We start from the raw sequence: 24,661 nt of genomic DNA on the forward strand, positions 1-24,661 counted from the left end.
ACTATCAATAGCATCATACTTAATCTATAGGCTGATAAAACCAAGCAATCTAACCAATTCAAACATTTCACCAAAATAGAGAAATCATACCTTGATGTGGAGATAATGAAAATCCTAACACCCCACCATCTCTAGCTTGTCTTGGCATGGATTTGACCCCAACATCGCCAGCTTTGAGCTCCCAATCGATCTCCCCATGAAATGGATCGAAATAAGCTCTAACATGTCTGAAACTCGTCTTTAATCCTCGACGTCGTGTCGTGGTGGGATGTTTCACCATGTCGTGGTGACCAGTTAACCTTGTCAATGGCAGCCAATTTACGACATCGCTTCGCGGTAACTAGATATCAACAAAGTGCATTGATGAATTCATTCCAGCTTTGGGACAACTTTTCCTCCAACTTCTAACCTTTATAACTTCTTCGTTCTATACCTGTTTTAGAGTATAGAATTTCTTCTTCTTTAGAATATGTTCCCATGAATGGCCATTTTTCCATTTTGGTCAATAATTGATTAAAAGTCAACTCTCTCTAAAATTTAGGTTCTTACATTAGGTATTGCAACCCCTAGATCAGAATCGACATTATTTGAAGCAACTTTAGGTGATTTTAGGAGAAGGAAAGCATCCATCATCTTATTATTCTCGTATTTTCTTGATCTTGAATGTTTAGACATATTGTTTATTATTGTTTTGATTCCATGAGTGGCTAAGTACTTCATTTGGTTGACTTCGGCAAAATCCCCTGAATATTTGTGAGTTTTGAAGGATTCATGTTTGTTAGTTATTTAGCTTATGTTTATGATTCGTATTTCTTCATTCTTATGCTTGTTTTATACTTTTGTTCATAAGCTTAGTATTTAATGAGAAAGTGTTAGGCTTTTTCTTTGATTAAGTAATGGATCATTGAATTTGTATGGAACAAGATATTTATGATGGTAGAAATCATCTCTAGCTTATGGGTCATGACTCCTTTATGGATGTGTAAACATTGAAATCCTCTTGGAATTGGGAACTCCTTCATACTTAAGGCTAATCGTTTTTCTTGAGTCCAATTGCTTCAATTGGATCCGTGACTTTGATTAAGAAGAAGTTTTGTAGGCTTCCCCTACCTTCATACTAGCTTTAAGGAGTTTTGGTATATCATGTTTCATGATTGCTAGAACCAATTTAAGTTGAATGATAAGCTTATACATTGAATCCTAATGATAAACAAACAAGTATTCATAGTGGTGACTTGTCTTAGTTGAACAATTCTCTCTCATATTTGAGCATCTCACCATCTTGTTTAATTGCAAGCGTTTTAGTGTCTTCAAGTCTTTTAGTTTTCAAGCAAATCACAACCATCCCTCCCCCTTTTAGTTTAATTTTAGTTGTTTAGTATTATTTCATTTGTTTCATTTGGATTACACTCGCAATTAAATATAACCATTTCCTCCTTCGATCCCCTCTTGCTATTATATTACACTAGGCGAACGCCCGCGCGTTGCGCATAATACAATTAGAAATTTAAAATATATGTTGTTTAAATATAAAAATGTCATAGTTAGCTTTGATATAATAATTTTTATACTAATTTAGTATAAAACATTAATTATTTTGATTATATGATCATATTAAATCAATTAAAACTATATAGGCTTAATCGTCATTTTAAAAAACTACATTTGATTAACTTTTTATATTCTATTACTGTAGTTATTTAAATCATCAAACATTTTGTTTTTAAAGGTAACAATATTATTTTTAACTATTATCGTTATAAGTTATTTGTAAGATACTTATTTAGAAATTATTAATGTTTATAAAAATAGTTTTAGGAAATATTTTAATTGATTTGGGATTACAATTTAGTTTTTACGTTTAACACTATAATTTATAACTTATAACTATTTATAAAATAGTCATTGGATTTTCTTTAAGTTTAATTGAAATTTCCATTTAAGTTAGTACTTTAACACTGTATTTAAATTAACAATTTAAGTATTTTATACAAATTATTCAAAAGTTGTGACCTTAAACTGACAATTTAAGAAATAACATATCAAAACTAAGTATAAGTAAAATATGTTAATTAATATTCAAGTTTAGTTAATTTTAGGATTACAATTAGCGTTTTACACCTATTTAACATTATTAACCAATATATAATGATTATTATAAAGAAATTGAAAAGTAATGAGAATTTCAAATATATGCGGTAAAAAGAAAAATATATCTTTCAGATTTACATGGAAAATTTAAAATATTCACGACTTTTACTTAGTTATTTTTTTGAATCGGTACAAAACAAACGATAATATTTAACATATCTAATTAAATATTATCTACATCATAGTATATAATATGTGATCGATAACATCTATTTGATCTAATATATTAACGATTAAAGCACAACATAAAACATTTGTATTAAAAGAATCCAAAACCAAGAAAAATATATAAATAATTAGTATATAACAAACTTACAAATTAAAAGCGATAACATAATAATATATCTTGAAAAGTTGTCATAAGACCTCAAACCAATACAAAAACCTTTAAGCTTGTTTTCTTTATGAAGTTTGTATATGATTTGTATGCATGTCTACACAAAAGATTGATCATTTTATAGTAAAAGTTTCATTAAGTGCTTATTAATCATAATATAAGTTATAAAACCTTTGAGTGGTAAATCATTATTAAGAAGACTTTTGAGTTGTATTAGTTAAAAGATGGGAGTTTCAAATGAATGTGGTTTGAGCAAAAATGATTTTATATAGTCTTGGGAGTTTCAAATGCACGAGGTTCATGGAAAATGATAGCTTTATAAGATATATAGATTTTATTTGCAAGCAAAAAGGTATAATTTGCTTGGTGGCTTGACATCCCACCACACACACCCTTTGTTCAAAATCCAGCTTTCCATATTCGTTTAGTGTTTGTAATAAAGCTCAGATTTGTGTTCACGGAATCTTCAAAAAATGAGAAGAATGAGAGAGAATATAGAAAAGAGAAATCTGACTGGAAAATTCATGTGTGGTATGTTTGGTCAGAAAGACATCGGAAACCGGAAAAACCCATTATATCCGATCATATTGATACTTTTCTTAACCATTTCAACAAATTCACTGGTATATCGAGTATAAAAATAAATTCAGTGACTTAATATATGTAAAACCTAAAGTTTATTACCCTTACGATTTATTAAACACTTAAAAATAATATTACAGTTTTTATGAGATATAAAAATAACTATCAACTCTAGGGACAACATAAAAAAGAGGCATGTGTTTTCTTTTTGTGAATATTGTATCACTTTTTGATGTTTAATTTAGTGAAAGACTTTATTAACAACGCAATAAAATCATCATGAAAAAACTCTCAGGACTTGACTAATTACGTTTTTTTAAGTTGATAAGAAAAATAGTATTTAACACTAATTGTAAAAATATTTATTAATACCTAACAGGGAAAATTTCATTTATATCCTTAGAAACCTTAAATATTACACATATATCCTTATAAATTTTAAAATTATATATATCCATCTCAAACTATAAAACTCACATATATATCCTAACTCATAATTTAATTAGGTTTAAATTAATTTAATATTAAAATCTTAAATTTAAATCAAAATTGCATGTGATAGTATTTTTTTCTTGAACGGCGGGGATTTTATTAAAAAAACTAGCAAGAAGCTACAAAAAGAAACATTACCACAAATTACAAGCAATAGATGGGTTATGAAGCCAAGAAGTCCAGCCTATCTTAGCTTTAGTACACCTATTAGAAATCCAAAAAAAAAAACATCTCTCAACCACATCATCAAAAATAAAAGATTTCCTAGGCACCACCGTTCCAAAAATAGAAGCATTCCGAAAATTCCATAAGCACCATAAAGTAGTAAAAATTACCGCATTAAAAGTTTTTCTTTGACCACCTCCCAAACCAGTCGACTGAGACCATGAAAGAATGGAATCAATGGATAACCGGGATGGAATCTGAACATCCCACCAAATAGCAACACGAGACCAAATATCCCTCAATTGAATACAATCAGCGAATAAGTGATCAGTAGACTCAACCATAGTGGAACAAATAGGGCACATGATCGAGTTAAGCGTAATTCCACAATGAGACAAACTCTGTCTAGTTGGAATACTCCGTAACCGCAACCTCCAAATAAAAATGTTTAACTTAATAGGCACCCAGTTATTCCATCTAGTCTCACAGCCACCCGTAAACAACAAAGCACTATCAATAAGAAATCTAGCAGACGAAACTGAAAAATAATCAGAAACATCAATCGACCAACCCAACTGATCATGAAAAGAATGAAGGTGGAGATCACGCAACAAATCAGTCAACTCATCCCACTGGGTCTGCTCAATTCCACCCCTAGGAACTCGTCTGAGAGAATCAACACTCCAACCAACCATAACCCTATCCCGAATCGAGACACTCCGATTAACATCCAGAGCATAAATTATTGGAAAAGACACCGCAAGAGGTTGATCACCTTTCCAAAGATCATGCCAAAAAGAAGTGTTACTCCAACTCCAACTCTAATCAGACAAAAAGAAATCAAATCAACACCCCGGTCTCTAAGCTGCATTAACATCCTGATAATCCCACTCCAAGGACCTGTCCACCCTCTTCGCAACGACAAAGAAAAACAACCCCCCATTAGGACCATGTAAATCTTTCACCATCCTGACCCAAATTAAATCTGGATTATGAGAGAATCTCCACCACCAGCGAAAAAGAAGGGCCCGGTTAAAAGAAAACAAACTTCCAATTCCAAGACCACCCTCTTTTTTATCAGCCAAAACTCTATCCCAACGGACCCAATGCATACATGTATCCTCTAAATCTGCACCCTAAAAAAATCTAGAGCGAAGAGACTCCAAAGAATTAAGAATACTAGACGGGGCCATAAAGATGGACATCAAATAACTTCCCAAACTTCCAAGAACTGACTTAATCAATGTAAGACGACCTCCAATAGACAGACTCTTCGCTTTCCAGCCAGATAATCTAGAACGGAAGCGATCCTCAATAGAAGACCATGCAGAAACCCTAGCTATATTTTGCCCAACCGCCACCCCTAAATGAACAAAAGGAAGAGAATCTGGAACACAACCCAAAGTACTAGCAACAGACTCCACTTGAGAAAAAGAAAGCCCACTCCAATCAACTTGCTTTTTTGCAAGTTAATTGTAAGACCCGAAGCCAGATAAAAACACCTCAATATACGTAAAATACACTTGGCATTATCTGGATCCCAAGTAGAAAGAAAAACAACATCATCAGCATAAAACAAATAGGAGATGTGGATGTCACTAATGGAGATTCCCCAAAAAATATTCACTTGCTGAGCTTTAAGCAAAGCAACATGAAACCCCTCCATTGCCAAAATAAAAAGAAATGACGAAAAAGGATCTCCTTATCTCAAACCTCTATAAATCTGAAACTCAACAATAGGAGTACCATTCACTAGAACCGAACTTCTAGCTGTACTCAAAAGCTCCTAAATCCAGCCACACCATATAGAACCAAATCTCATAATATGCATGATCTCCAAAAGATATTCCCAAGAAAAGAATCATAAACCTTCTCAAAATCCACTTTAAAAAGCATAAGTGGATATTTGAAAGCCTTACTCCAAGCTACCACCCCATTCAATAGAAAAGGACCATCCAAAATTTGTCTACCTTTAACAAAAGCAGACTGCTCCAAACTAACAACAGAACCAATAACCTTTCCCAACCTATTAGCTAACATCTTACCAATAATTTTGTATTGGCAACCAATAAGACTAATAGGTCTAAAATCTCTAATGACCTTCAGGTCCCGCACCTTAGGGATGACAGAGAAAAAGAAAGCATTGCAACCCTTCGGGATGGAAGAATGAGAATAAAAATGTTGCACAAACGCCACCACATCCAAAGAAATAAGATCCCAATAACGCTTATGAAACCAAAAGAAAAACCATCTGGACCAGGAGACTTATCCGACCCACAATCCCAAACTGCTCTTTTCATCTCTTCATGAGAAAAAGGAGCCTGGAGAAACTGAACCTGATTCTCCAAAAGGGTATGAAAAAGAGCAGGGTTTGTGGAAGGGCGAGTCCCTCTCTGCTTAGAAAATAGAGATTTGTAAAAGTTATGAAATTCCTTTTAACCCTCCCTGGTTCATCAATCCAAGCTCCATCAACCATAACACCATTAATTGCTAACTGGAACCTTTTTCTATTTATAGAACCATGAAAAAAAGATGAATACTCATCCCCCTCACTACACCACTGAACTTTTGCATTCTGAGCTAGTTCCACTCTGGTGAGATGATCTAAATCTGCCAACTCCTTCAAAATTGAAACCTGTTGTTCACGAAGGTTAGCCCTACCATCACCCGCCATAAGAATAACATCTATCAATTCGATCTTATCTTGTAATGATTTTCTTTTACCATCCATACCAATCGAGAAAAAAGAATACCAAACCCTAAGATTAGATTTAAGAATATGGGGTTTCTTCTTAAAAATAACCCAGGGGTTAAGGATACCGTCACAATCAAAAGCCGTGGACCAAGAATTCTAAACCACTTCATCGAGACCTTCATGGTTGAACAAAGAATGGAAAAACTGAAATGGCTTAGGGTCATAATCAACAGAGTGTTCCAGCAAGATAATAGGCCGATGATTCAGGATTTTCTTCTCCAAAACCAAACCTGAGAGATGAGGAAAAAACGCCAAAAGACCCTCAGAGACCAGAAAACGATCCAACTTTCTAAATTTAGAACCCCACTTATCACTCCAAGTAAAGCGAGGACCACCCAAAGCAATATCAAATAAATTCGCGTCCTCGATAAATTGATTAAAAAGCCTAGCAGAAGCAGGATGAAACTGAGACCCCATACGTTCCGATTCATCACGAACTTCATTAAAGTCTCCCATTAAAACGTACCCCCCAGAACAAGAATTCATCAACTGACCGAGCTCTCCCCAAATTTGTCTTTTACCTTCATTCCCTTGCGGAGCATAAACTGAAACTAGCACAACCTCTAATCCAGAAGAAACCCACACCCCCTCCACCCAAAAAGAACGCACCATTTTAATTAAGATTAAATTAGATATTACAAAACCCTCTTCAACTTAAAAGTTAGCATTAAACCATTTTAATTAAGATTAAATTAGATACTAGGTGTGAGACCCGTATATTATACGGGTTAATTTTAAAAAAAAAAGATTAAACATTAAAGTGTAAGTAGTAAGTATTTCTTAATGTAAAACTTTAAAATAAGAAAGGAATGAACGAATTCATTGCAATTTAATTTCATATATATTATATTTAATACTTTACATAAGTATATTAATTTAATTTTAAAATTTGAAACAAAATTAGAAATTGACAAGTCTCCATTCTTAATAAAAACCTCTCCTACATGCCACATGTCCATTTTTTAGACTAGCATTCTTCCACGTGTCTATTTTTTAGAGCCCAACCTTTGATTTTTCCCGCCCATCCTCCATATCAACGTCAAAATTGAAAAATTAGAAAAACATTTGAAATTTAATCCCTTTAAATTAGCCAACAAATCACAACTGTATCTTCTCCAATTTCTCATATACATTTTGGAAACAAAATCATTGATTCAAATTTTAAAATATGCAAGATCAGGAAAGATTTATCTTCATTGATCTTCAACCCAATCTTAACAAATCACGATTAAAATCCTCAACCATCTCCGTATTGTCTTTGTTTTCGTCTTCCAATACGCCCCCGACTCCCCTGCTCACCCATCGATTTTACTCTTTCCCCGTCTCCATGAAAACCCTTGAAATTTGACTGAACAACCTTACCTCCACTGCTACACCCCCACCACCGCTTATAGCTCTAAATAATGGAATGATACAGGTTCATATCTTTATATCTTTTTATTTGCGAGTTTATTCGATTTTCTGGATGATTTTCTCTTTTTTTTCATCTAGGCGTTGCTTAATTATCTAGCTTTGTTGGTATTTTTAAGTTAAAAACAATAATTTGAGTTCTTTTTTTGGGCAACCAAACTTGTCAAGCCTCTTACTCCTGTAGGCTCTCTCTCAAACCTTGGAAACATCCACAGATCGCTGAAATAACACATTTATGCATTTCTTTATCCATTCCCAACCTAATTCTAGAACATGAGTGATTACCATTATGATTTCTCAGCTCACTGAATTATGCCCACCAGGTGTTTGTTAAAATGCCAAAGAGATATTTTTTTAGTTGTTACGTCCATAATTTCCCTAAGCACTTTTTTGTTATTATGTGAATTTGTGATAGTGATTTATGTGTTTTATATATGTTAATATGCAGGTAAATTGAAAAAGAACTTAAACATATGCATAAAGTAAAGAAGAAATCATAGATCGATTGGTAGTTGTGGTGCTAATATGGTTGAAGTTGTGATTTTAACATGATTCTCAATTTCATAAACAATATTTTATTTGACTAGGTGTTGAGAATTTAAAATAAGGTGTGATCAAATTTACTTTCAGTTAAGAAGGCACTGTTTGGTTGTTTGTAAAAGGTGTGATCAAATTACTTTATATTGTACCTTAATCTAAGAAGGTTGATTACAGGGAAATGGAGTGGGATCACAAGGAATCAAAGGTAGAGATTTTGAGCTCATGCCACCCCTACGTGACTTTAAAATGGATATTATGCAACGCCATTCAATATTGATCAACCAATCGTGTTTGTCATCAGGTTATAAGCTCTTTTCAACTGTCCCCTTTAGTAAAAGGTAAAAATAATATATTATTACTTTAGGAAAGTTACATAAACCATTTTGTCGATTAGAACCATTATGCTTTTTATAGTTTAAAAAACCTCATTTCTCCTAGTTTTGTGGTTTGTTACACAGGCTCGTTCACAATCAACTATGAAAATTCCACTTTGGAGAAGACAATGTTAGATACAAACCCTCACATGTAGTGTATTTCTATTTGTATATAGTTTCAATTTAAAGTTTATAATTTGTTTGATGTTAACAAGCCAGTGAGTCCATGTTTCTTAATAATATAAATGTGTTTTCTATTTACTATTTTAATTGTTTTATTATTATTTTATATCTCATTTAAATATGGGATTTTTTTTTGTATTTCTCTTAAATGCACGAAATACCAACTACTTTCATAGTTTCTAATTTCTAGAATCTGTCATTATAACATTCTATTTTGTAAATGGTAGCTTTTTTTTTAATTTTGAACATAGACTGGAAAATTAAAATAAAAAACATTTTTTTTAACATTCTATTTTTTGGAAACTATCATTTATAGTATTCTACTTTGTAAAATAGTCAACCGTAGTGACCATGGGTTATAACCTAGTGGATAATATTTATTTCAAAAATATCACAAAATGACAAGTGTCAAAACTCATGAGAAATTAACAAGTGGCAAAATTATTTTCATTTATTAGAAATGATGATGATGATTACAAAACCTTTGCTGCCATTTAAAACCTTCTGCTGCCCTTTCTTTTCCGTCAAAGCTATGATTCCAATTGATGCCTAAACTCATTCTCCTCTTCTACGTTCTGCTAATGGTAAAAACAATTCTTTAATCTTATATTATTATTAATTTTTTAATAAATTAAATTATGATACAAAAATAAGAAAGTATTCTTGAAAACAAAATCTGTAGATCGCATAAGATCCTAATAAAAGTCATAATGGTTATGAAATTGGGGTTATGACCTATGATACATACTCGATATTAATTGCCGCAAGTGGCATTTGAGATCCAACATTTTTTCAAGGGTTGAAATATAGGATTGGCCGTTGCATATTTGGCAAGAAACTGCTATTTAATTGGTTTAATGGTAATCTTGAACTATTGAGGAGGTATTTTAGTATAATCATAAAGATTTTTTATTTTCAAATCAGTTTTTTAATATTAAATTAATTTAAACCTAATTAAATTATGTATTTGAATATAAATGTGAGTTTATAGTTTCAGACGGACATATACGTAATTTTAACATTTACAAGGATATAGATATAGATGTAATATTTAAAGTTTTCAAGGACATAAACGAAATTATCACTAACTAATAAATGCATGTGTCAATAATGGAAAGACAGGATATAGTGCACTTTTTGGGAGGTGTACGCACGATCACCATTAGGAAACATCGTCGTGCCTTCGCGTACATGAACGTGAATTCAATCGAAGAACAACCACAAATTGGTTGCATCATAGGCATACACGTGTCCACTTGCATGTCGGAAAGGACCCTCACCTCCCGTCTAACCCATGTGCACTTTACTTCAATTAATAGATTTGCAGATTATATGGGGTTTATCATTTATGCATAAATCTCTACGGCTAAGGGGTTTGGTCGGTAGCTCGGCAAAGGGTGATTTGGACGCTAAAAATTGTGTTTCGAGTTCGACATGTCGAGTTCGGAAGGTCAAGTTAGGTAATGGCTAGCCGAGATTAGAGAAGGTTCCCAAAAATTCAAGAATTCAAATTTATTCTCATTTTATAAAGTATACGGCTTTTTAACCAAAACATCAAAACTTTACCTTGTTTCAACCAATATAAATACGAACTACTATCTAGTTTTCTAAGACACAACAACCTTCAATATTTCACTCAAACATTCTTCTTATTTTGGTGAAAATGGTTTCCTCCAAATCCTATCCAACCCAAAAACTCAAAGAAAAATAAACTCAAAATACAACTACTTCATTACCGTCTTTAACCAAAGTCTAATGGATTGTCCTATTTTTTCACCCCTTACTTCCCATTATATCAACGTCAGTCTATACTATAATCCATATTCTAGCCAATACCAACCCCAATTCAAATCCCAATTTTAATCCCTATTCCAATCTCAATCTCAATCCTTATTCCAATCCCAAAATTATTTGAATCCATTTGACACCGTTCAAGAAACTAAATTCAAATTTCAATCCAACCACAATTCCAAACCCACTAACAATCACAATTCCTCGGATCATACCTGAAATGGATTCTCATCCCGAAGATGATCAACTTCAACCTCAACTGGAACCCAAGAAAAAAAGGAAAGGCGCCTTGAAAGAATCATACCCTTGATATAACATCCTGTTTTTGGGGCTAGAAGTTTTAAGAAGTTTGGTAAAAATGAAAATTTTCCTTAACTTAAAATAAAATAAATTGAAATAAATAAATAAATGAAGGTAAATGATTTTGATTAATAACCATAATAAACATTATTGCTAAGTCATAAATAAATTATGATAGAGTTTGGGCGTTAAAATAAGACTTTTAAGGTTTAGTGGCTAAAAGTGTCATTTTGTAGAAACTTATTTTTGACACGGGAAACTGACCAAATAAGCACCCCCGAACTAGAATTGCATGAGTTATGGTGGGAAGGACCAATTTTAGACCCAAGATAAATTTGATTAAGTTGTTAGCCAAGTTAGGTACCAGACATGAAAGGAATTTTGAGCGACGGACAAAAAATGTCAATCTGACAAATCTTGTTGGACGCCACGCGCCCTATGGTTGGCACACCGCATCCCTGATGTTGAACATATATAAACAACTTTTTCCCATTTTCACTTCCTTTCTTCTCCACTCGATCTCAAACCCTCTCCTACCTTCATAATCGAATTTTCCTTCAGATGTCTTGGTGTTGTGATGATTGGAACTTCTAGATGAATCATTGCTCAAGTCTCTTCAACATTTTTGCATCAAAAAGGTTGTTTTATACCTCTTTTTCCCAAATTCGATTTAGGGTTTTGTGGGGTTTCAAAATCCAAATTTCTTGCTCTATTAGTGATGTTTATATGAAAGTAATGTTGTAGTTTCTTTCCTCAATCCATCTCTAAGCTCCAACCAACAAATGGTTGTGAGATTTTTGAGATTGGAGTTGTTTTGATGAGTTTTCTTAATCATCAATGGTGAAATCCGAATTTATGTTTAAATTGTGTGATTATTGTGAAACTGTTGATGTGGTTTAACTCATTAATCTATCTACAAACTCCAACTAACAAATATTTGGGAGATTTGTGAGTTTAGATGTGATTTTGTGGGTTTCTAAAACCGTAGATCTTAAAATCCAAATTTGAAGCTTCAAACAATGAAATGAGCTTGATTTTATGGTTAGATGGTACATCCTATTCAATCAACGATCCATTTGTCAACCCTTTGGCTTATGGTGAGATTTCATGATGTTTGAATCAATTTCTAGTGAAGAGGAGCCGGTTCAGAAGATGTGAGGTTGATCACGGTTATTACCTAAAGAATTTAAGCTCCTCCTATGTCATCCCCGTGTTGAATTTTGATGTCGTGTTGATTGTTGGTTCTAACATATAGAAGATGACTGACCAGAGAGTTTAATGTAATAGACCAAGGGGCTGCTGAGTTGAAGAAATTCCTTAGTATAGTGAACTCAGCATATGAAGGAACTAAGGTGTTTACCATAGAAAAGTTGAAGTTGGGTATAACTTCAGCTGCCCTTCCAAGATTTTGAGGAAAGGGGGTTGGCGTAAAGAGAGATTAAGAGATTGAGAGTGTATGATTGACGAGTGATGAAGAATTTGAATGACATATGAAGTTGTTCAAGCATACAAGTGGGAGATTGTTGGGGTATGAAGTATTGTCCAACATGGTGCACTTGGAGTTGGAATGGAGTATCAGAAATCAACATGGAGCACTTGGAGTTCATCAAGCATGCGACAAAGGAATGAATCGTCTGAGAAGGGAATGGAGCCTAAGACAAAGGAACAGATCAATTAAAAAAGGAACGGATCTTCTAAAATATTGTATAGAGCACCTAGGACCAGAATAGAGCATCTTGTGATGCCCCCTGATGAAGTTGTGCTACATGTATTCCTTTTTTGAGCCATGATATCCTTTGATAAGCCACTCGTGGAATGCTCGCAGATGATGCTCATGTGATGATGCTTACGGGTGATGCTCGTGGAAGATGCCCACAGGTGATGCTCATGGAAGATGCTCGTGGATGATGCTCATGGAAGATTCCCATGCGATGATGCTCACGAAGTGATGCTCACGGATGATGCTCATGGAAGATGCTCACGGGTGATTCTCATGTGATGATGCTCATGGAAGATGCTCACGGATGATGCTCATGAGGTTAAAGATTCTAGAAGCGGCCACATGACATTCTTCGATTGGTTGGAATTTAGGGCATCCCCTTTATGGGATAATTATGGATGGGCCTGGCCCATCAAAATTAGGGTTTCTCATGCTTGCCTATAAATAGGCTCATATCCCTATTCGTTATTATTTGCGCAAGTGTGTGCGAGTGCTTGTACACATTAATTTCCAGAGAGAAATCATTATGAGGTTTATTGTACATCCTTTGGAGCAGTTATTAAGCAAGAGAGTTTCTTTTGGTTTTAGAGCTTAAGTGAGGTGTAAACTTTGTGTGTGATTGTAATTGTTCTTGGGAGTTTAATAAAATCCTCTCTCCTTCTCTCTCGTTCGTACGTAGATGTAGGTCACTTAAACCGAACCACATTAAATATTGTGTTTAATTTTTTATTTAAGTTTTTCAGAAGATTTTATTCTGCAAGTTTCACCGAAGTTTGTTTGACATTTGTCTGAAGTATTTAACTTGTTTTGTTGTCACCAAACTGTATACTTATATTAAATAGTTGTATACAAGTAGTTACCAAAATCATCATATACCACAAGATTATACGAATATCCGAGCCATTCGTTACCAATTATCTAATATCTTTTCTATCTCTCATCTATTGACTTTATACCCTTATTGGGTTACCTAATCGTGAAAAGCATAACATCAAATAAAGGTTAAGCTACGAAAACTTAGTGAGCAACCTAGTCATCATACACATATAACATCAATAATAATTAATTGTAACGATTAAATCCAAAACATGTATAAAATATATAAATCCTTTCAGGAATTCCGCTCATGTCGATCCTTCCAAGCAATACCACTTACATGGTTTCCAGTAACTATCTGCTACGATTTTCAACAAGTTACCAACCATGGTTTTACCATGATATATCCACAATACTCTGCTATAATTTTATCAAAATTAATCATCAACTATCAACAATAGGTCTCACCAAAAAGGTCTACCATATAATTAATCAATGATAACCAATTATGGTAGGGATGAGCAAACGGGCTGGGGAACAGGCCAGAACCGGTCCCGGAACCGGAACCCGATGGAACCGGTCGGGCCGAGACCAATACTATAATTTCGTGAATATTTAGAACCGGGACCCGGTAAGAACCGGTCGTTTGAACCGGCCCAAAACCGGGAACCGGACCGGATAGTCTTTACAAAAAAACCCCATGCCTTTTTCGCTTGGACTTCTACTTTGGATGAAAAAAAAAGCGATCGTAAAACAAAAACCCATGGAATCCATTGAAGCACGACTCAACGACTCAGGTAGCTTAAGCTCATTTTAAACCGAGTGACAAATATAAATCTTGTGTAAATGACATCAGATATTCTACATATAGAAATTAAAAGTAACAAAATTAATAAAGTTGTGGTAGATTTCATACCAAAGGTTGCATTTGCCAGTTGCATGTTTCTACTATATCGCACTCCTCGTTCGTGATCTTCATGGAGATTTACAAGCTAATACAAAGTGTAAAGTTGCCATATAAATGCCAAAGTCAACAATATGACTCCCCAAGGCCCACGCCCTGTCATAAACCCAAAATCAAACAGCAGATTACGTGATTTAAACTAGCTAGCGTAGAACGGTCAGTGTCACCACCCCAAACCAGATGGCGGAAAACGTCCGGGGGTGGAGGACTTCATTTGTAGTATCACAACACATGCATCGTAGTAATCAAAGTACAAACAACCATTGTATTTAAAAAGTATAAGTATTTACATGTGTTCAATCATTGTATATTGAAACCAAAATAGTTATACAAAAGAAGAAGATATGACTCAAAATAGCTCCATCTTCTCAAAAAGCTCGGGGAGTACCTGTTTATTGTTTCCCTGAGAATACAAGTAATTTGAAAAGAGAGTATCAACATAAAGTTGAGTGAGTGCATAAGTATTTATGTTTAAAAAGGATGTTTCTATATTTTGAATGTGTAAACTGTTCCAGAAAATCCTATATTTTCTGCTGTATATGAAATGTAGTTTTATTCCCATAAAACCGTTCCATTTGTAAACCAATGTTCTGTATTTGTAAAACTTGTAACTGAGAGTGTGTCTGGTTCCACCAGCTGTTATTGAAAACTGTAGCTTGTACTTTGTAAACTGGTACTTTGAAAATGTACTTATGTTTAGTTGATTATACACTAACGTATTGTTAATATCTTTTTAATGAGTTATTATAACCATACTGAGACTGGATGGCCTGAAACAAACGCTTGTAAGCGTTTAAACTGTTGATAACAATTGTCACTCATTGGCGTGTATCCCTGACTGTAGCTAGCAGTCTGAGTGTGAGGTTGTCAATCCCAACATAAATCTACACATAACTTGTTTCGATCCCCTGGCTGGAGATTCTGGTTATAATGTCAGGACTTTACCGGTGTCTCATAAAAAGCATATAAACGTTACATGTATAATAGATATGAAAAACCCAATCATCCTGAAATAATGATTGATTGTATATTCGTGAATTAGTATTCCGAACATGTATTTGACAATTGAAAACCCTTGATTTGTTTTGAATCAAAGCCCTTGTTTCTTGTAAAACAGTGTATTCTAGTATACTTGAATAAAGAATTATTGCTCTATGTATCATAAATTATACCTATGATAATTTATATGTACTTTCTGAATCGGTATTTAACTATTTTTGCATGTAACCCCTTGCTCAACGTGTTACAAATGATGTTTAAACTGATGAAATAACTTTATATTTATATACATATACAATTTTATATATAAGTAAAATTTAAACGACATTCGGACAAATAACCGGTACTATAAGCCCACATCCAAACAAGGAAAAGGACCCAGAAGGAGTTATCAGTCCTAAGCCTTTTGAATCTTATATATATATATATATATATATATATATATATATATATATATATATATATATATATATATATATATATATATATATATATATATATATATATATATATATATATATAAACATGAATTTTGGGGAAAAATATAAGTTTATTAAAGAGTTTAATATTTTGAGTATTTTTAATGACTTAATGTCATTTTATCACGATTTGAAATCATTTATTTATAACACAAAAGTTCTTGTGTTAGACTTGTATTCCCCCCTCCCTTAAAACAGTAAAAATTATGAAAATACGGGGGTATGAACTCACTTGATAGATGGTGATTTGGACATCGTTTCGTTTACTGGAAAGAAGTTTATTTGATGGAAAACCGGCTTTAATCGGACAGAGTTTCGACTGGAGAAAGTTGTTTTTCTCGAGAATATCGGGGCTTCGAGGCTTGCTTAGGGTTTGAGATATGATACCGGGGCTTTGGGGGTTGTTTGTAAGTTTATGGAAGTGAAAGGGGTGAAAAAGGATGGAAAATGGTGAAAGAAATGTGTAAAATCCGAGAAATCTCGCAGCCCTTATATAGGCTGCGAGGGTGCGGTTCGAAGGGTGAGTCAGCAGGACACGCGGCATCAGCAACGAAGGCCACGAGGAAGCAGCGGTGCGAGGCTTGGAAGGCGCCACCTGTGCGAGGCGCGTCGGATGCCCATGGGACCTCGGTTTCGGACGAATCAGCAGACGTCACGGGGCGGACACGGGTGTGGCGGTTACTGTTCATGCGAGATTTCCCGGTATTATCCATTATTTCTCGGTTTTTGAGCCAAAAAATTCTAAAATTCATAACTTTCGCATACGAACTCCGTTTTTGACGTTCTTTATATGCACGCGTAGGTAAAATTATACTCTACGATTTTTGTTTAGACTTCGTCGGCTAGTTTTGACTTTATTTTTAATATTATTATTTTTAACAGACCGGGACATGAAATCCGTTAAAAATTCATAACTTCTTCATCCGACGTCCGTTTTTGTCTGTCTTTTTACCGTTGTACTACTATTGATGAGACCTTCAATTCTCGTTTAGGTTGTGTCGGCTAAAAATCACTCGATCTTTATTTCGAGTTTTTAGCTGTATAATGTTATACTGAAACTTAGAAAAATCATAACTTCCTCATCCGAAGTCAGATTTTGGCGTTCTTTTTATGAAAGTTCTCGGTTTAACATAATCTACAACTTTCATTTAGATTGTTAAGGCTAAAAAGCCTTTTATTGAAAATTCACTTCTTACACTGAACAGTGTTTTGCCGGTTTTGTCGCGGATCTTCGATTGGTCATAACTTCTTCGTTATAACTCGGATTTTAGTGTTCTTTATATTTTTGGAAACCTTGTTACAATCTCTACCGCTTGGTTCATCCCAATCGATATTGTTTAATACTTTATTTTTGAGGGTCAATTATGTAAATATACACAGTATGCTAAAATTTCTCTTTATTATTTTAAAAAGAACTACAAATTGACCTACATTATTACATAGGTTTGAAATAACGGTTTGTTACATTATCCCCCCGTCAGAGAGAATTTCGTCCCGAAATTAGCATTATAGATAGACTAGGGAAAAAGATGTGGATATTTCTGTTGAATTTGATCCTCACGTTCCCAAATGAATTCAGGTCCCCGTTTTGCATTCCAGCGAACCTTCACTATCAGGAAACGGCTTTGTTTAGTTTTCTTAACTTCCCTGTCTAGAATCTCTACGGGTTCTTCCACAAAGTTGAGGCTCTCGTTTAACTCGATTTCCTCGAGTGGGATCACAAGAGTCTCGTCGGATAGACACTTTCTCAAGTTCGAAACGTGGAAGGTAGTATGAATGTTACTTAGTTCTTGGGGTAGTCGAAGTTTGTAAGCTACAGGACCGATTCTGGCAAGAATCTCGAATGGTCATATGTACCTTGGATTCAGTTTGTCACGCTTTCCAAAGCGTATCATGCCCTTCCAGGGTGAGACCTTTAACAAGATGCGGTCACCAACCTGGAATTCCAAGGGTTTTCTCCTTTTGTCAGCATAGCTTTTCTGTCTATCTCGGGAAGCTTTAAGTCACTCCCGAATTTGTACGATCTTCTCAGTAGTTTCTCAAATAATTTTCGGACCAGTGAGAGCACTGTCAGGAGTTTGACCTCTGCCTAGCTGCGTGTCACCCACTTCAGCCCAACACAGAGGGGATCTGCACTTGCGGCCATAGAGGGCTTCGAATGGAGCAGCCTTTATGCTAGTGTGATACCTGTTGTTATAAGAGAATTCAATAAGGGGTAGATGAATATCCCATGCCTTTCCAAAGTCTATCACGCAAGCTCGTAACATGTCTTCTAATGTTTGAATTGTCCTCTCATTTTGTCCGTCGGTTTGTGGATGGTAGGCTGTACTCATGTCTAGCCTAGTTCCCAGAGAGTTTTGTAAAGACTTCCAGAAACGAGAGGTGAATCTACTATCTCGGTCTGAGATAGCAGATATTGGCACACCATGCAATCTAACAATATCCTTGAGGTAAGTTCTGGTTAGCTTCTCCATCTTGTCGGTTTCTTTTATTGGCAAGAAGTGTGCGGATTTGGTTAATCTATCGACGATTAGCCATATGGTATCATAACCACCCGTTGTCTTGGGTAACTTAGTTATGAAATCCATCGTAATCCGATCCCACTTCCATTCAGGGATTTCAGGTTGTTGTAATAAAACTGAAGGTTTCTGGTACTCTACCTTGACTTTGGCACAAGTAAGGCACTTGCCCACAAAGGTAGCGATCTCAGCCTTCATGTTATGCCACCAGTATAGTTTGTTGAGGTCCAGATACATCTTGTCTGAACCTGGATGAATGGAGTATCGGGTTTTGTGTGCTTCATTCATAACCACGTCTCTGTAACCACCGAACTTTGGTGTCCAGATCCGGTTCATGAAATAATAGACTCCATCATCCCTGACTTCAAAGTTCTTATCCATTCCTCTCAGGGTTTCACCTGCCACGTTTTCGGGTTTCAAGGCTTCAAGCTGAGCCTCTCTGATCTGTGTGGACAGATGTGAATGGATTGTCATGGTCAACGACTTTACTCGGCGTCTCGAGTATTATTTTCTGCTAAGGGCGTCAACTACTACGTTAGCTTTACCAGGGTGATAAAGAATCTGACAATCGTAGTCATTTAGTAGCTCCACCCATCGTCGTTGTCTCATGTTCATCTCTTTCTGATCGAAGATGTGCTGGAGACTTTTATGGTCCGTGAATATTGTGCATTTCGTGCCATATAAGTAATGTGTCCAGATCTTCAGAGCAAATACCACTGCTCCTAGTTCAAGGTCATGTGTTGTATAGTTGACTTCATGTGTCTTTAGCTGTCTTGAGGCATAGGATATAACCTTTCCTCTTTGCATAAGAACACATCCAAGTCCTTGATTAGAAGCATCACAGTACACTACGAAATCCTCTGTCCCTTCCGGAAGAGACATGATCGGTGCACTACACAAAGCTTGCTTCAGCGTTTGAAACGCTGTTTCTTGCTTTTCTCCCCAACTAAAAGTTACACCCTTTTGCGTCAGGGTAGTAAGAGGCTTAGCTATTCGAGAGAAATTATGGATGAATCTGCGATAATAGCCAGCAAGACCTAAGAATTGACGGATTTCTGTAGGTGTTTTGGGTGCTGACCAGTTTTCAATTGCCTTTATTTTGGAAGGGTCAACATGTATTCCTTCTGAACTGACCACGTGACCTAGGAAATCAACCTTCCTAATCCAAAACTCGCACTTTGAGAACATGGCATAGAGTTTTTCTGTTTTAAGGGTTTGCAATACTTGACGAAGATGTTGGTCATGTTCCTCTTTGCTTCTCGAGTAGATAAGAATGTCGTCAATGAAGACTATGACGAATTTGTCCAGGAATGGACGACACACTCTGTTCATTAGGTCCATGAACACAGTAGGTGCATTCGTCAATCCGAATGACATCACTATAAACTCGTAATGACCATAACGAGTTCTGAACGCGGTCTTGGGAATGTCTTCCTCCAAAATTCGTAACTGGTGATACCCGGATCTAAAGTCTATTTTCGAGAAGTAGTTCGCACCTTGAAGTTGGTCGAAGAGATCGTCAATGCGAGGCAGAGGATATTGTGACATCCCCATTTTCACGGCCAGAAAAGACCGATTTTGTTTATGCTTTATAAAAATCAGAGTACCTCTTTTAATAAAAATGTTGCGGATTTTTGTTCCCAGTAAAACATGATAAATACGTTATCAAAGCATTTCCGAAGAAAAGTATTTTTATTCATTTTAAAACATTTGGGATGTCATCGTCAATACAGAAACATAAGCATAAACAGAACTTACATTCATTATCACTAGTGATCCTTAATCTCTCAGTGTAATGTGACTTCATATCAACACCTGTGATATAAATAAACTTAGTGGGTCAGGTTGGGAAACCTGGTGAGTACATAGGGTTTTCAACCCACAATAATATAATTATTATGTTTAATCATCAAACAGTTAACCCAATTACCCATCCCCATTATCTTCTTTACTCTTAAGGATCTACCCTAAGAATTAGCTATTTCTCATTCATTCATTCCTAAGGATTATCCTAAGGAATCGGCACAAAGTCCATCGTTGTCAATGACACAACTGTCAAGCACAGCTGCTAGTTCTATCACTTAGGCGCAGCTTCCAGAATTGTGACATTCTATGTGAGGCGCAGCTACCAGTATTGTCCTTTGAGCACAGCTGCTAGGGTTATCTCGTTTATTGACAATATCGTTTTCGAGAGTCCACTCGCAATACATGTCAATGGGTTTTTAGAGTACACCGGTGAACACATCGTTCACAACACCTACAGGTTGCGAGGCTGCCAGTGTTCCACTGGACTGTCTAGAATAGTCTGTGGTTGTCATCCATACTCTGCTAGATGACGGGGCCAACATTTAGGGACAAGGCTTCTCACATCGTCCAGCTCTCACCCTTACCTCATGGTCTATATCACCTCTCAACTCATCATCCAACTCATATTTTATCTACCCATGTTTTACCCAACATATTATGTAGATATAAATACATATACAGTTTAAATAATATAAAACTTGTATAAAATCGTTCATCCAGTATAGATAGCAAGTATACAGATAATATGCACACATAACACGTAGTTTATATAAAATACTTCATATCTATGTGTAAGATGAAAGTAACTATGCACTCACTTGAAAAGGTGGTGATTCCGAACTCAGACAGCGCTTCGCTTCTTAAAAATAATTTTTTTCGACGAAACCTAGTATTATCACCACTAGAGTTTAGTCTATTATTCGCCGAGACTAATTAATAGTCTAGCTATTATTACTATTATATAAGCGTTAAACAATACTTATATAACCCATAATAATAGCCCAATTACTTATTATAAGTTCTTAATAACGTTACTATAATTAAATAAAAGCTATATTAAAAATAGCGTAGGCGTAGCTCACTTACAGCGGGTTTTATAGAAAACCGGGCTTTGCTTGGAGCAGCATTCCCGTGCAGAAAAGCTCTTCTTCTCGGAGCCGTCGAGCACTCCGGGGCTTCCGCCTCGTGCTAGGGAGGTTCTTTAGGCTTTTCGGGGGGTTTCGGGGCTAGAAAGAGGTTCTAGAGAGAGAGTAAAAAGAAGAAAGAATGGGAAAGGTGTGAAGAAAATGAGGGTGGGAGAGGTTCTATTTATAGGTTGAAAATGGATGAACTTGGTGCCACATGTCACCATCTAGTGGCAAGACTTGGGGAGAAAGCAATGGCCAAGATTGTACCACATCACCCATTTTTGCACAACACACTTCCGACTTCCAAAAATCCGTAACTTTCACATACGACCTCCGTTTTTGACGTTCTTTATATCCACGCGTAGGTAAAAATAAGATCTACAACTTTCATTTTGACTCCGTCGGCTAATTCTTGACCGATCTTAAATTTAACAGTACGAGGAGATTATACTGTTAAATGTCCGCGTAAAATTCATAACTTTTACATACGGACTCTGTTTTCGTCTGTCTTTTTACCGTTGAGTTCCTATTAATGAGATCTTCAATTCTCATTTAGGCCGCGTAGGCCAAAAACCGCTCGAACTAAAATTCGAGTTTCGGGTCGTGCACTGCTATGCCAAATCTTAGAAAATTCATAACTTCCTCATACGAAGTCAGATTTGGGCGTTCTTTTTTTGTATGTTCTCGGTTTAACATATACTACAACTTTTGTTTAGATCACTAAGGCTAAAAAGTCATTTATCAAAAATTCACTATTTACGTCTCCCGGTGTCGTGCCGATTCTGCCGTAAAACTTCGACGGGCCATAACTTCGACGTTATAACTCGGATTTCGGCGTTCTTTATATGTACGGAACCCTTGAGACATATTCTACAACTAGGTTAAGATTATTTATTCTAAATGTATTATCTCTAAATTGACTAGCCCAAATCTACGGGCGTGACATATATCGATTCTTGATGGTAAGTTTATTCAGCTTGCGGTAGTCTATGCACATGCGGAATGATCCATCCTTCTTCTTTACGAACAAAACCGGTGCTCCCCAAGGTGAGAAGCTTGGTCTTATGAAACCTTTGCTTAGGATTTCGTTAAGCTGGCTAGATAATTCCTGCATCTCCGAAGGTGCAAGACGATAGGGGGATTTGGCTACAAGGGTAGCCCCAGGGATTAAGTCGATTCGGAATTCGACTTGTCGTTCGGGAGGCACCCCTGGAAGATCATAGGGAAAGATATCGGGAAAATTGCAGACCTCAGGAATGCTTGTGATGTCTTTCACCTCTTGCTTTTTGTCTACGACGTGAGCTAAGAAAGCACAGTACTCTTTGCGAAGATACTTCTGTGCCTTGATGCAATAAATGATCTGGAGGTTCGTTCCGGGTTTGTCGCCGTAAATAACAAGAGTTTTGTTAGTTGGCAAGTTCAGACGGATGACTCTTTCATAGCATAGGATGTCAGGATGGTTGGAGCACAACCAATCCATACCTATTATGGTGTCAAAACTTTTGATAAAGACCAGCATTAGGTCTATTGGGAAAGAGAAGTTATTCAAGGTAATAGTACATCCTATGTATATTTCGTTGGTGGATTCGGATTTCCCGTTAGCCATTTCGACTGTGAATGTTTCTTTTAGTGGTTGGGAGTTTTGATTTAGTAGATGTTTAAAGTTATGGCTCACGAATCTCCTCTCAGCACCACAATCAAATAGAATGCATGCATAAGTATTGTTGAGAAGGAACGTACTCGTTACCACCGCAGGGTCTGCCACCGCTTCTTCGTGACCCAATGCTAGAATCCTCCCAACCCCATCGACATTTCCAGCTTTTGGACAATCTCTCTTGAAATGCCCCACGTCACCACATTGGTAGCACGCTTGACCTACTCCAGCGGCATGTACTTGGTTAAGTGGTTGGGGTGGTATTCTACAGAATCGGGCAGTATGCCCTTTCCGGTTGCAGTTACTGCACTGCATTTCTTGGCAATTTCCGTTGTGGTGAAAATTGCACTTGTTGCATTTCGGGAGATTACCAACATAGGGCTTAGTTGGTGCAAGGTTATTAGGGACAGCACCAGGTACAGTGGTAGGTATGGTAGCAAGTACAGTAGCGACATGGACTGCCATTACTTGTTGCTTCTTTGAAGGTTCCAGATGAGATTTTCCCTTCCTCTTGTTCCAACCATTCTTCTTCTTGTTGTTGTTGTTGTTGTTGTTTTTATTGTTGTTGTTGTTGTTGTTTCCCTTCGGTTGTTCTGGTATAGTAACCACTGAGTTTTGACGGGCTCCGTGGTCGATAAGAGATTGTGCCAGCTCTTTAGCACTGTCAAAAGTAACAGGCATCGAAGCTAAAACACTGGACTGAATTTGGGGCGACATACCCCAAATGTATCTATCAATCTTTTTGCTTTCTAACGGAACCATATCCGGACAAAGAATTGCCAGATCACAGAATCTACTGGTATAGGTTGATATGTCAGAACCAACCATTGTAAGACTCCAGAGTTCTTGCTCTAGTTTCTGTATTTCCCCTCGCGGATAGTATTCCCGCATTAACATGGCTTTTAAGCTTTCCCAGCTTATCGAGTTAGCCACTACCAGAGTAAGTGACTTAATGTGGCCATTCCACCACGTTAAAGCTCTATCTGAAAAGGTACAAGCAACGAATTTGACTTTGCTGCTTTCTGGACAGGAGCAAATTTCAAAGATTGCTTCTGTCTTCTCAATCCATTGCCTTAAAACCATAACTCCTCCAGTTCCATTGAAGGTACTGGGTTTGGCATTGGAAAAATCTTTATAAGTGCACTCTCGCGAGTGCCCATGACTCTCGCCATGGTTTGAAGGATCTGCACCGACTCCCGACCCACTAGCACCAGGAGTATTGATATGTGACATGGCAGCAACTACAGCCGCCGTGACCGTCGCTTGGAACATAGCGGGGTCAAATTGAGGAGGTGGTGGCGGAGGTGGCGTCGGTGCTTCATTAACAATGTTACGTCTTGGATTTCTACGAGGAGGCATCTTTTTCTATAAAAGTTAAAAGATACAAAGATGGTAAGATATCAAGAATGAATATGAATTTGATATCTCTGAACTAAAACATACAGTTCGACATGAATCTTGTAATACAACTCGTAACAGAATGATATGAAATGGAAT

General features: G+C 36.1%; 2 protein-coding genes across 2 annotated transcripts; both read right to left on the reverse strand.

Moving 5' to 3' along the window:
• Positions 1-5,429: 5,429 nt before the first annotated feature.
• On the reverse strand, positions 5,430-6,458 carry LOC145130465 (uncharacterized). The gene is made up of 4 exons (XM_079065261.1): positions 6,168-6,458; positions 5,953-6,063; positions 5,597-5,767; positions 5,430-5,513 (listed from the first exon to the last, which is right to left on the reverse strand). The coding sequence occupies exons 1-4, from the start codon at positions 6,456-6,458 to the stop codon at positions 5,430-5,432; spliced, it is 657 nt and encodes a 218-aa protein (XP_078921387.1).
• Positions 6,459-6,578: 120 nt separating this feature from the next.
• LOC145130466 (uncharacterized) lies at positions 6,579-7,094 on the reverse strand. Its single transcript, XM_079065262.1, has one exon. The coding sequence runs from the start codon at positions 7,092-7,094 to the stop codon at positions 6,579-6,581; it is 516 nt and encodes a 171-aa protein (XP_078921388.1).
• Positions 7,095-24,661: the final 17,567 nt, after the last annotated feature.

This window comes from Lactuca virosa, chromosome 8, assembly GCF_052849685.1.
Source record: "Lactuca virosa cultivar CGN04683 chromosome 8, Lactuca_virosa_CGN04683_v6, whole genome shotgun sequence".
Taxonomy (NCBI): domain Eukaryota; kingdom Viridiplantae; phylum Streptophyta; class Magnoliopsida; order Asterales; family Asteraceae; genus Lactuca; species Lactuca virosa.